At 37.1% G+C, this 13,522-nt stretch overlaps 1 protein-coding gene across 14 annotated transcripts in view; it reads left to right on the top strand.

Annotated features, from left to right (window-relative positions):
* Window positions 1-13,522, top strand: part of pfkpb (phosphofructokinase, platelet b) — a 60,855-nt gene that overhangs the window by 6,070 nt on the left and 41,263 nt on the right. For 10 of the 14 annotated variants that reach the window (XR_015478979.1, XR_015478978.1, XR_015478980.1 and 7 more), the window contains exons 5-10: window positions 1,091-1,256; window positions 6,156-6,200; window positions 6,330-6,438; window positions 9,998-10,093; window positions 13,117-13,209; window positions 13,293-13,418. Coding sequence is in view for 8 of the 14 variants with exons in the window: in XM_087241444.1 (XP_087097570.1) it covers window positions 1,091-1,256; window positions 6,156-6,200; window positions 6,330-6,438; window positions 9,998-10,093; window positions 13,117-13,209; window positions 13,293-13,418 (635 nt within the window). In the remaining 6 variants the exon portion in view is untranslated. Of the gene's footprint in view, window positions 1-1,090; window positions 1,257-6,155; window positions 6,201-6,329; window positions 6,439-9,789; window positions 9,886-9,997; window positions 10,094-13,116; window positions 13,210-13,292; window positions 13,419-13,522 lie in introns of all 14 variants that reach the window. The other 4 variants (XM_087241445.1, XM_087241443.1, XM_087241442.1 and 1 more) reach the window with 2 other exon arrangements.

Below are 13,522 nucleotides of genomic sequence, written 5' to 3'. Positions count from 1 at the left end.
CATGTATTATAGGATTCATTTCTGCTATAAGCCATCTATTTCAGTTCCTGGAGGGCCTCAGCTCTGCACAGTTTAGCTCCGAGCTTAATTAAACACACCTGATCAAACTAATTGAGTCCTTTATGCTTGTTTGAAACCTACAGGTAAGTGTGTTGAAGCAGAGTTGGAACTAAACTGTGCAAGGCTGCGGATCAGTTTGACACCCCTAGTCTTGGAAATGCTTTTTAAAAACGTGCTATCGAAATTCTCCTCACAGGTCATCCATCGAATATTAAAAGGCGAGTTATTAGAATGAAGAAAATGGAAAAATGTCACATCCATAATCAATATAATGTTAACATTCTTTCTGTGCGAAGTATGGTTGTGAAATATTACTGCAAATGTCACATCCATAAAGCTGAAATTGCTCTAATGTCATGTTAAAACACTGAGTGTAATGTCATTTTATGAAGGGCAAAGTCAGGGTGTCTGCTGGGTCCTAAAAAGTCTTAAAATGTCCCAAATTTAAAGAACTAAATTTACTGAAATATTATGTTGTAGGTCTTATATCATTTTAAACAGGTCTTATTTTTACTTTATCCAAGTAAAGCTACACAACTGGGTTGACATCCATTCAGTGACCAACAGTGCATCTCAATAAAACCCTATTTTTTTATATTTAGGTTTTTTTTATGCAAAGAGATACAATTCACAACAGCTGTTAGACATTTTTACAGCAAATTCCCCAAATTAAGTTCTCTTTAAGTTAAAAACAATTACACAATTCCTTAATGATAATACTGGGCGATTTGAAAAAGATCCTTAATCTTTAACCCTTTAGAAGTCTTAATGGTCTTAAAAGTCTAAATTTGACATGTTGAAACCTGCAGAAACCCTGAAAGTTCATCAGCTCATATCCCGTTCAGTTTTACTCACGTGTTTATGGATTATGTATGCAACCTTTTTTTTCTTTAAATTATTTGTTTCAGTTCTTTTAAATATCATTTCCCCAAACCAGAATTGTAATCCATAGTTTGAAATGCAGTCATCACATGTGGAAAAAGGTGCATAGAGTAGGTTACGATTTTTAATAATGTTTTTTTATTTTTAGGTCAGATCAGCGAGGATGCTGCCCAAACTCATTCTGCCCTGCATATCGTCGGGATGGTGGGCTCTATAGATAATGATTTCTGTGGGACAGATATGACCATTGGCACTGACTCAGCACTGCACAGGATCATAGAGGTGGTGGACGCTATTATGACCACAGCGCAGAGGTATATGATAACAAACAAACACTAAACTACACAGTTCAAAACTTTACCAATTTTTTAGCAAAGAACTGAGCTTACTTTTCTGTAACATCAACTAGATCATGGATTTGTTTTCCATGAATGGATTTTAAGTTTGATTGAAATTTAAGCTGTTTTGGGTAAATGTTAATGGGTCAAAGATAAAATATGGATTCACAGCTATGGACTAAATGAGTATTTATATTAATTAACTTTTTACTTAAACCCCTTGTCTAATGGAACCAGTACTAACTCAAAAGTTGTAAATTAAGTAGCCTTAATAAAGCCTTAGTATGACTTTCCGTGTTTTTTTCTTTAGCACTCTTCGAATGTTATCACTTGATCAAGTGGGCATTATCAGTGGTTATCAGCTGATAGATATGGGTCAGTAGGGGCCTTTTGCACCTACTGGTAGGCTTAGAAGGCTATTATCATTCATTCACATGGTTAATCAGCTATGCTTTTAGATAAGACTTTTTTACATTACTGTGACGGTTGGGTTTAGGGTTGGGGTGAGGATAGACATTAATAAACTACAATAAATGGTAAATGTAATAAATAATATAAAAATAATTCTGATGGTTAATCAGCTACACTAATAGAGATACTCCAGGTCGGTTTTTGCATTACTGTGACGGCTTGGTTTAGGGTTGGGGTAAGAGTAGATGTTACTAAAAGACAATTAATGGGAAATTAAATAAATAAGAGCGTCATGGTGGCGCGGTGGGTAGCACACTCACCTCACAGCAGAAAGGTCGCTGGTTTGAGCCTCGGCTGGGTCAGTTGGCATTTCTGTGTGAAGTTTGCACGTTCTCCCCGTGTTGGTGTGGGTTTCCTCCAGGTGCTCCGGTTTCCCCTAAAGACATGTGCTATTGGTGAAGTGGGTAAGCTAAAGTGGCCATAGTGTATGTGTGTGATGTGAATGCAAGAGTGTATGGGTGTTTCCCAGTGTTGGGTTGCAGGTGAAAGGGCATCCGGTGCATAAAACATGTGCTAGATAAGTTGGCGGTTGATTCCGCTGTGGAGACCCAGGATTTATAAAGGGACTAAGCCGATAAGAAAATGAATGAATTTAATAAATAATATAAGCAATTCTCATGGTTAATCAGCTATACTAATAGAGAAGACTCCAGATTCAGATCTGTTTTACATTACTGTGACGGTTGGGTTTAGGGTTGGGGTAGACGTTAATAGAATACAATTAAAGGGAAATTTAATAAATAATATAAATAATTCTTGTTATCTTCCGGCCGCAGCCGTATGTGACCTATAGTTGATTAACCATTTGGATGAATGATAACAGCCTTCTAAGCCTACCTATAGGAACAGAAGGCCCCTACCTGGCCAATATCTATTAGCTGATAACCACTGATAACGCCCATTCAGTTGAGTGATAACATTCGCATCCGCTGTTTTTTTGACTGTCATAGTAAAATATTTTTAACAAATGTAAAAAGATTTAAAACAAATGCCTTTTATGTTTTATTAAGTTGTCATTATGGTTTATTATTTGTAGAATTATAAGGAAAAATAACGCATTTAATCCATTTTGCAATTAAGCATTTCATATTTAATATGGTTTATATTAGTGCTGTTCAATATATCATTTCAGCATCGATATTGTAATGTGTGTGTCTACAATAGTCACATCGCAGGATATGCAATGTTGAGCTGGGATTAGTTGATCAGCACAAAAGTTGAGAATACATGAGAACTGTGGAGCCATTGCAAAGTATAACCATGACAGACTAAAAGCTTATGATTTGCATGTGTTTTAAAGGCATTTCAAGAGAGTTTAAAACATTTGGGCACAAAAAAAGTACAATTTCTGTACCTGAATACTGTTTGACCTTCTGGAAAACCATAAAGCACTGTTTGTTTAAATTTAAATTTACATTGTCATTTAGCAGATGCTTTTATCCAAAGCGACTTACAAATGAGGACAAGGAAGCAATTTATACAACTATAAGAGCAACAATGAAGAAGTGCTGTAGGCAAGTTTTAGGTCTGTAAAGTCTAAGAAGGAAAGCATGAGTAATGTAAGAATTTTTTTTATTTTTATTTATTCTCAGTTGAGTGGCCTTTTCGTAAAGCCAGATTGCTTGTTGTTCATGAGGTTGTTGGAAGTACAGGACTTGATTGAACATTACATTCTCCAGAATCTTGGCCATGAATGGAAGCAGGGATACCGGTCTGTAGTTTTCAAGTAGCATTTGGTCCAGGTTGGGTTTCTTTAGCAGTGGGGTTACCCTAGCCTGCTTAAATGAAGTGGGGAATAAACCAGAGTCAAGAGATGTGTTAATTATGTGAGTCAGTGTTGGTATGACTGCAGGAGAGATGGCTTGCAAGAGATGAGAGGGAATGGGATCAAGTGGATAGGTGGTTGCATGGCTAGATAGCACGAGTTTGGACACCTCAGACTCAGAGAGCTGAGAAAAAGAGGTGAGTGTGTGTGGTGTTGGTGGTGTAACTTGCGTGTTTGTTGTAGGTGCAGCAAATTGAGCACTGATTTGTGTAGTTTTGGTGCAAAAGAATGTAGCAAAGTCATCAGTAGTAAGTGTGGAGGATGCGGGTGGAGGAGCAGGATAGAGGAGGGAGGAAAATGTTTTAAAAAGTAGGCGAGGATTGGTGGCATTGTTGATTTTCTGACGGAAGTATGTCTGCTTAGCAGAAGTAACCTCAGCCGAGAAAGAAGACTTAAAAGTTCAGGACACACTGGAGAACTTTTTTTTTTACATTAACAGATTTGTGTGTGTTGAGCATCAGATAAGACAATGTTAGCACCTGTCAGCTTTAATTGTGGGGAAAACTGGATAATTTTGAGCTTTTGTCAGCTAATTTCAGCTTCTGGGTTTAAAATGATTTTTGGGGCGGGGTCAAAATCGGCGACGTAGTGCAGTACTGCAAGTGCAATGATGACGCGTCGGTTTCTTATTATTATTCATAGCGGAGTTTTCTTATCCTATGAGAAGAGCCGGCTGCTTAATTATTCATGAGACCTGCCAGACCTGCCAGTGTCAAGCCCGAGCTGAGAGACACGGAAACCATGGCACAGTATTTAACCGTTCATGAAGGTTCATATGCGTTTGTTTCCATCATCCACGGGGTTTGTTGCATGTTTTCCCCCGCGATCTTGTCAGGGCCGATCATACAGCAAAGCTGTGTGCGTGCTGCTAGCATTTTTGTCGGGAGAGCAGCACGAGAATTTGAGAATGGCGGACGCTGTCTTTTATCAGGAGTTCATTCACATTCAGACACATCGCCGTGCTGCTGTGTTTGCCTAAATCCTCCAGATTACCAGCAGGGTTAATGGTTAAAATAGTCAGGTCAGGAGACCTGCTGCACTGAGTCTGCTGGATACGGGGATTGAAGGAGAAGTCCTCATTTATAGTGTTTACATGAACACAGATCTTTATAATGATATAAATTGTTGTTGTCTGAATATGAAATTACGAATAACAAATGTAGCAAGGCATTAAATCACTGTTCATTTCTTTGCATTTTAACTTTGTAAACTATAAACTCATGCGTCTCCTCACGGTTTGTGTCTCATTTTGTGACTTAACTGACAACAACAGTTGTTCGCTCACGTTCTCCCCTGCTGGCTACGCCCACTCCTGCCCGATGCTCGCGGAGCTCCACGCCCATTAATCATGCATCTTTTGAAAAAAATCTGAAGTAGACTTTAACCGAAAGTGGGGGGTGTCATGGCCCTTTAAGAAGAGTTTGGTATCTTATGAGCTGTTCAGGATTTTTCGTTTTTCGCCAAATTCTCTCTGCAGCCCGAAGTTTTGAGCGATGCTCACAGAGAACATCTGAGACCCAGGGTGTAGGTGGACTGGTACGAGCTGGCCTGGATGTAAGAGGACATAGTCTGTCTAGACATGATGCTAGTGTGGAGCAGAGTGTATCAGTGGCACTGTTCGTATCAAGTGCAGAGAGTTTTCAAGATGGAGGAAGAGAGTCTGAAACAATAGTGGATAGTCTATTGGGTGAAAGAGAGCGTAGGTTTCTGCGAAAGGCAACCAGTGTTAGAGTGTGTGGCGGCTCAGGAGTATTGTGGACGTTGAGAGACAGAAGGAAATGATCCGATATTTGTAGTGGAGTTACTAGTATTTGATCAGCGAAACAATGTCCCATGTAAATAAGGTCTAGCTGATTACCTGATTTGTGAGTTGAAGAAGTAGGTGCTCTTTTGAGGTCAAAAGAGGCAAGCAGAGTCTGGAAGTCAGCAGTTTGAGGTCTTTCAATGTGAATGTTGAACTCACCTAGCACCAACAAGGGAGTGTCATAATCAGAAAAAGATGAGAGAAGAACATCCAATTCATCTAAGAAGTGACCTAATGAACCCGGTGGGCGGTAAATGACAACCACATTTATGTAGAAGGGGTGAATAATGGAGACTGCATGGAATTCAAAGGAGCTGATTGTTGGCTGGGACGGTCTCTGAGTGAATTTCCATTCTTTGGAAATCAGTAGTCCAGTCCCACCCCCTCTCCCTGTCTGATGAGGAGTATGGGAAAAAGAGAAATTAGCAGAAAAAAGAGAAATTAGCAGACTTTCTATGTTTATTTTCTCTTTAAAAATCAAACCAATCAATCTAAAATAAGGATTTCTTTCCAAATAGAGCTATTCAAGATATCTGGTGATATTGTATCCATATCACAATTTACATTGCAGAAACAAATTATCTCAATGTCAGATTTTTCCAATAATATGCAGCCCTTTATATGTAAAATCTCTTATCTATACCAAAAATAAAGCAGACACCAAAACAAGATGTTTGACTTTGACCCATATGCATATCACATCTATTATACATTCATTTTACACACCTATCAGCTAATAGAAATAAAGCGCTTATTCATTTTGTTCATCTTTTAGCCATCAGAGGACCTTTGTGCTGGAGGTTATGGGGAGACACTGTGGGTAAGATCCTCCACAAGAAAGCATGCATTTGCATAATAATTGAAAACCCACAATAAAGTGTGTGTGTGTGTGTGTGTGTGTGTGTGTGTGTGTGTGTGTGTGTGTGTGTGTGTGTGTGTGTGTGTGTAGGTATCTAGCATTAGTCAGTGCTCTTGCGTGTGGTGCTGACTGGGTGCTGATTCCAGAACGGCCTCCTAAAGACGGCTGGGAGGAACAGATGTGTCAGAAACTATCAGAGGTAAAACACTCATAAATACACTCACACACTCACACAGGCCTGAAGCCAACAACAGTGACACGACTAACCCAGTTACATCATTCAGTATATGAGTCCAGTTGTTTTGGAAGTGCTGTAGTCGGTTATAGTCTAGTTGAGATGTAATTAAAATTCACATCACTGTTTCAAGTGTTGCGTTATTTTCTGCATGGAGATTTGTCACTTTTTTGCATGCACTGAATGTTAAGGGTTTATTAATTTAGACTGGGGGTTATTCAAAGTGACAAGTGAGAGTCATGACATGCATCTATGCTATCAGAGCTGAGAATGCTTGCAGAAGTTTCCAGTGTAATCTAATCAGCAAACACACACACACATGTATATGTATATATCAAAGTTTTTACGTTCCATATAGCAAACAGGATGTGTTACATTTGTTTTTTTAAATAAAAAGTCCTAAAATGTAAACAACTTATAAAAAAACATCCCATAATGTAAATAAATTGTCATGTAATAAGAATAGGTCAGTAACTAAATTTCAACAAAAATGTCAGATAGAACCTTATAATTCTAAGTTGACGATGTATATTTGAAACCAGAAGTTTACATACACTGTATAAAAAGGCACATAACCATTTAAAAAAAAGTCAGATGTTAATGTGATTAAACTTTTTCTCTTTTAGAGAGATAATTTTAAAATGATCAAATTCAATTATATAGTGCTTAATAGCAAAATAATGAGATTTTTTTAAAGAAATTGTTATGACCTGTCTTAAAAGTAAAGTTTACATACAATAAGATTATTATGCCTCTGAAAAGCTCAGATGATGGTGTCAAGGTTTTGGAAGTTTCTGATTGGCTAATTGACAACATTTAAGTTAATGGGAGGCACAACTGTAGAATAGTATTTAAGGGAAAGCTCAAACACACTGCTTCCTTGTGTGACAACATGGGAAAATCAACAAGCCAGACTCAACAAAAAAAGCCAGATTTCAATTCCCTAAATTACACTGGAAAAAATAATAATTTTGGAGACATGTCCTGTGGTCTGATGGAACTAAGATTGAACGGTTTAGCCATAATGAACAGTGTTACATTTGGAAGACAAAGGGGAAAGCTTACAAGCCTAGAAACACCATCCCAACTGTGTAGTATGTGGGCGGCAGCATCATTCCACTTCACAGCATAGATGGCATCATGAAGAAAGAACATTATGTAGAAATACTGAAGCAAAATCTCGACATTAAAAATTAAAACTTGGCCTCAAATGGGTCTTCCAAACAGACCATGACCCCAAGCATACTGCTAAATTAGTTAAAATGTGCCTTAAGGACAACAGAGTGAATGTTTTGGAGTGGCCATCACAAAGCCCTGATGTCAATCCTATAGAAAATTTGTCGGCAGAGTTGAAAAAGCTTGTGCGAGCAAGACAGCCAACAAATCTGACTCAGTTACACCAATTCTGTCAGGAGGAATGGGCCGAAATTCCTTCAAACTATTGTGAGAAGCTTGTGGAAGGATACCCAAAACATTTGACCAAAATTATATAGTGTAAAAGCAAAGTTTAAAAAATTAAATTTGGACTATCTAGAAATTATAAAAAATTCTCAAAAATAAAATAAAATAAAATAAAATAGTAAACGTTAAGTTTGATTTACCATCAGACATTTAAAAAAAAATGGTTATGTTCTTTTTTTTTAGAGTGTATGTAAACTGCTGGTTTCAACTGTATGTATAAAAATATTGTAGTGGCACACCTTTCGTGCCAATCCTTATGTACCAACTTTTGCAGCTTCAATTCCAACAACCAGTATTTGCAAAAACGCGAGTAAGACCGAATCTTCTTTTAAAAAAGGTTTACTGAACAAATGCAAACAAAAATACAAAGTTACAATAGACTCAATCAGCTCGGTCAAAAAACTGTGTTGCTTCCAACATCCATAACTTATATCAATTACTAAATTATGCATTTTAGATAATACAATCACAATGAATTCTTATTATATTCAAATATCAATCTTATCATGTTTTAACCTTTTTAACTAAATTATTATCACAAATGAATTATGCATAACTGGCTCTTATATATATGTATATAATGTATATGTGTGTGTGTGTGTGTGTATGTATGTATGTGTATGTATTTATTTATTAATTTAATTATTTATTCATTTATTTATTTATTTATTTACTTTTTCAAATAATTCTCAAGTGACATTTAATATTATTTTATATTTACAAATATTTTTGTCAAGTGAATCATGCTATCTGATATTTAGATTATTTAACAGCTGATGTTTTTGCTTATTGTTAGCATTTTTAGCGGCTTGTAGTGTAGCACGGCACTTTACTAAAGAATATCTTGACAGCACTATTTAAAATTAAAAAACTTGTGGTTTGCTAGCTTCAGCTACAGCTGTGCACAGATATATAAATATATATACACATTGACACAACACACCCATACACAAAAACACACACCTGTTTTTGGTGGTTTATGAGGACTCTTCATTGCTGTATTGTATGTTATAATTTAAAAACCACTTATTATATTACCTTCCCTTACTCTACCCCTAAACCCAACTCTCTCTGGACACGTGGAAAAATTAACTTTAAGGTATAAACCCTAAACATAGGGCGTCACTGTGGCTCAGTGATTAGCACTGTCGCCTCACAGCAAGAAGGTTGCTGGTTTGAGTCCCGGCTGGGGCAGTTGCCATTATTTCGCCCTTTGTTGGCGTGGGTTTCCAAAGACATGCGGTATGGGTGAATTGGCTAAGCTAAATGGTCCATAGATTGTGTATGGGTATTTCCCAATACTGGGTTGCAGCTGGAAGGGCATTCGCTGCGTAAAACATGCTGAAATAGTTGGTGGTTCATTCCGCTGTGGTGATCTCTGAAATAGAGAAAAAGCCAAAGGAAAATGAATGAACCCTATCCATAACAAGTCAGTTGTTTCCAATACCACGTGGCCCTAGTTCAGGGGTGGCCAACCCTGTTCCTGGAGATCCACCTTTCTGCAGATTTCAGTTGCAACCCATATCAAACACACCTGCCTGTAATTATCACGTGGTGTTCAGGTCCTAATTAATTGGTTCAGGTGTGTTTGATATGGGTAGCAACTGAAATCTGCAGGAAGGTGGATCTCCAGGAACAGAGTTGGCCACCTCTGCCCTAGTTTATAAATCTAAGTATGATTTTTAACTGTTTACATTTACAATGACACAGGGCATGTCTTCATAAACCAGCTCAACACTGTAATACAAAGGTCATACCCAAGTCATTGTAAAAATTTGTCCTCATAAATCCCCAAAATCAACACACAGACATGCACACAGAGCTTGTTTCAGTCCTCCAGTGTTTGTCCTGCAGAGCCGTTTGCGAGGTTCTCGTCTTAATATAATCATAGTGGCTGAAGGAGCCACAGACAGACACGGAAACCCCATCAGCTCACATCAAGTGAAGGACGTGAGTATCTCCTGCTTTTTTCTCATTCGTTTGGATGTGTGTATGGATGTGTGTGTGTGTGTGTGTGTGTGTGTGTGTGTGTGTGTGCACGCACGCTTTTTCTCCCTTGTAGAATCGTGCTGATAAGAAACGGCTTAATATCATCATAGTAGCTGAAGGTGCGATAGACCAAAACAACAAGCCCATAACCACAGACCATATAAAGGACGTGAGTAATGCACGACTGCGGGACTTTTATGTGCTTTAAATAAGTGACTGAGTTCCTTCTCTTAAACTACACTGTAAAAAATGTGAAGACAAAAAGTCGACAACAAATATTTTTATGTTGCTTTATTTTATTTTAATAAGTTTATTAGGTTTCCACTCAATTGTTTTAAAATTATACAAGGTTTAACTTAATATTTTTAGTCAGTTTGATTGATTTAAGTTGAGATGATTAGAAAATAAAAATCAATTTACTGAACAATTTAAGGCAGCAAGAACCTTTTTTTACAGTGTACTTTTTTACTTTCACTATCCTAGTTTTGTTATATAAGTGGTAACAAATATATATTTCAGATTTGAGTTTTTGTGTAAATAACGTTTGTTGTGTGTTTGCCTGTGATATTTTCCCCTCATTTATTGCATTATTTGTAATAGTTGTAACTGGTGTGTGATTTACTTTTAGATTTGTCTCTCACATCTTGCATGTCTGTGGTTATGTTTATGTGCTTGCTTTTAGAACAGTCCAGTCCTATTAAAATAGAGCTCTGTTTATTAATGTGAATTCATGGAGGAGTTTATAAGTTGGTTTAATAGTTCAGTCCTTTATTAATGATAAGTCAATGTACACTACTGTTTAAATGTGTGGGTTTAGCTTTTTTACTGAATATTTTATCCAACAAGGATGCATTAAATAGGTCAAAAATTATGGTTACGGTTATTACAGGTAACTAAATGTGTTTAAAAAATGTTTTAGTGCTTAAAATAAAATAAACATGATTTAAAATTAAAATATTTTTACTAAAGGAACAATTTATTTGACCTTAAAACTAATAGAAATGATCTATTTGCTACAATTTGACTAATTTTTCAAATATTCAATTTTTATATATTTTGAAGAATGTTAGACATATATTTGTTCATTCATTTTCTTTTTGGCTTAGTCTCTTTATTAATCAGGGGTTGCCACAGCGGAATAAACTGCCAACTTATCCAGCATATGTATTTACACAGCGGATGCGCTTCCAGCTGCTATTAAACACTGGGAAACACTCATTAACTCTTGCATTCACACACATAGACTGGGGCGAATTTAGCTTATTCAGTTCTCCTGCATCGCATGTCTTTGGACTGTGGGGTAAACCGGAGCACCCCCACGCGAACACGGGGAGAACACAAACTCCACACAGGCTCGAACCAGCGACCTTCTTGCTGTGAGGCAATCGTGCTACTACCCACTGTACCAGCGTCACGCTGTTAGAAGTGTATATAATATTATATTTATATGTACTGTATATTTTTATATTTATATATCTTTATATTTTTAATTTATTCAATAATTTTTTTTCATCGCCACAGTGGAATGAACCACCAACTATTTTGGCATTTGTTTTTTCAAAGACTATAGAATACACCAGACTTGTCACTCGGATAGTTTTAAATGAGTAAAAGTGTAACAGTCAATATGGCAAACGAAGCCCCGCCTACTAGTACAGGAGCCAATCATTGATCGCTATATACTGAGGATTGAGGTGCTTTTTCTGTTGTAAACAAACCCACTGGAATTTCAACGTATACTTGCTTCACAGACATAAGAAATATATCTAGATAAAGCTTGACGTCTGTACTTTTAAATGAACCACCTACACTTAAAAACAAAAGTTTTCTGGTTTTGTATTCTGCATGAAAGGAACGTGAGGTAAAGTTCATCGTGTCAAACACACATCATATGACAGCAGCAACTACTCAAACACCCACAAACTTGTAAACAAAGAGTCACTGTCATTTCTGGAGGAGATTCACCATCAAGATCAAGTTGTGAATTACTTGAATTATTGTGAATTATTAGAAGAGCAGCGTGGTCAGACGATCATTATCCAGAGGATGATAATGTGTAGAATAACCATAAATGAGGTTTGCTGCGTGATCTTGTTTCTTTCGATTGCGCATGCGCGTTAACTCTGGCAACCTGAAAAAATGCTAATTTTGTTTGATTCAAATGTTTAGAGACGAAAGTTATGAGACGGTTGTTGTTTAATTTTAATAGTGATTCCAAATCCGTATTGTAATCGTAAGCTTGGCAAACAGTTTTGGAGAATTTGATGTTTCCCCATTCAGACAGAATGCCCTAGCATACTGCCGAAGAGGCGTTTCAAAGATGGCTGCCAAGTGAAATGATTTCCAGCCACAACCCAGTACTAGAAAACTATTTTTAAATTATTATTATTATTATTATTATTATTATTATTGCTATAATTTAAATAATATCTACTAAACTTTACATTTACAAAGAATTAAAAAAAAATCGTAAGTATTACTCATGTACAATACAGATGTCATATTGAATGATTTCTAAAGGGTCATGTTACACTGAATAATGGAGAAATTATTCTAAATGTTCGCTCTTATAAAAATAAATGACATTTTAAAAGATATGACAATAAAATATTTTATTTTAGAAGTATTTTATTATAAAATTAGGGTGGCAAAGTTGCTCAGTGGTTAGCACTGTTGCCTCATAGCAAGAAGGTCGCTAGTTCAAGTCCCGGCTGTGTCAGTTGGTGTTTCTGTGTGGAGTTTACATGCTCTTCCCGTGTTCGTGTGGTTTCTGGTGCTTTGGTTTTCCACACAGTCAAAAGACATGAGCTATAGGTGAATTGAATAAACTAAATTGACCATAGTGTATGAGTGTGTGAATGAGGAAGTGTATGGGTGTTTCCCAGTACTGGGTTGCAGCTACAAGGGCATCCGCTGCTTAAAACATCCCGGAATAGTTGGCGGTTCCTTCTGCTGTGGCGACCCCTGATAAAAAAAGGGATTAGGCTGAGGGAAAATGAATGAATGAATATAAAATTGTTGATCATTTCACAATATTACAGTATTTATAATCAAATAAATGCATCCTTGTTGAGCTCAATAGACTTCCTTCTTATGTTAAACTTCTGAATAGTAGTGTATTAATTATATATTTACACGTGAATTTCTGTGACTTTTATATTATGTAAATACTCTGTCGAATCTCTCCCGCAGCTGGTCGTGAGCCGGTTGGGGTTTGACACTCGGGTCACCATTCTGGGCCACGTCCAGAGAGGAGGAACCCCCTCTGCCTTTGACCGGATTCTGGTATAAATCCCAACTGTATCTAAATGATCTGAACTTTTACATTGACCCCTGTTTGTTGACTGTGGTGTGCATTTCCTCCACAGGCCAGTCGCATGGGAGTGGAGGCCGTTTTGGCTCTTCTCGAAGCGTCTCCTGGTACTCCAGCATGTGTGGTGTCTCTGTGTGGAAACCAGGCGGTCAGGGTCCCTCTGATGGAGTGTGTTCAGATGGTGAGAAATGAATGCTGTTTGCCTTTAAAAGTGTTCCATTATTATTCGTTTTTGGAGATTACCTACATTGTAGGGGTTAAAGTCCGCATGAACTGGAAGCTTTT

This window comes from Danio rerio, chromosome 2 (genome assembly GCF_052040795.2).
Source record: "Danio rerio strain M-AB ecotype USA chromosome 2, GRCz13ab, whole genome shotgun sequence".
In the NCBI taxonomy this organism is placed as follows: domain Eukaryota; kingdom Metazoa; phylum Chordata; class Actinopteri; order Cypriniformes; family Danionidae; genus Danio; species Danio rerio.
Note: the sequence above shows the minus strand (reverse complement) of the source record. Positions and strands in the feature narration are given on the sequence as shown.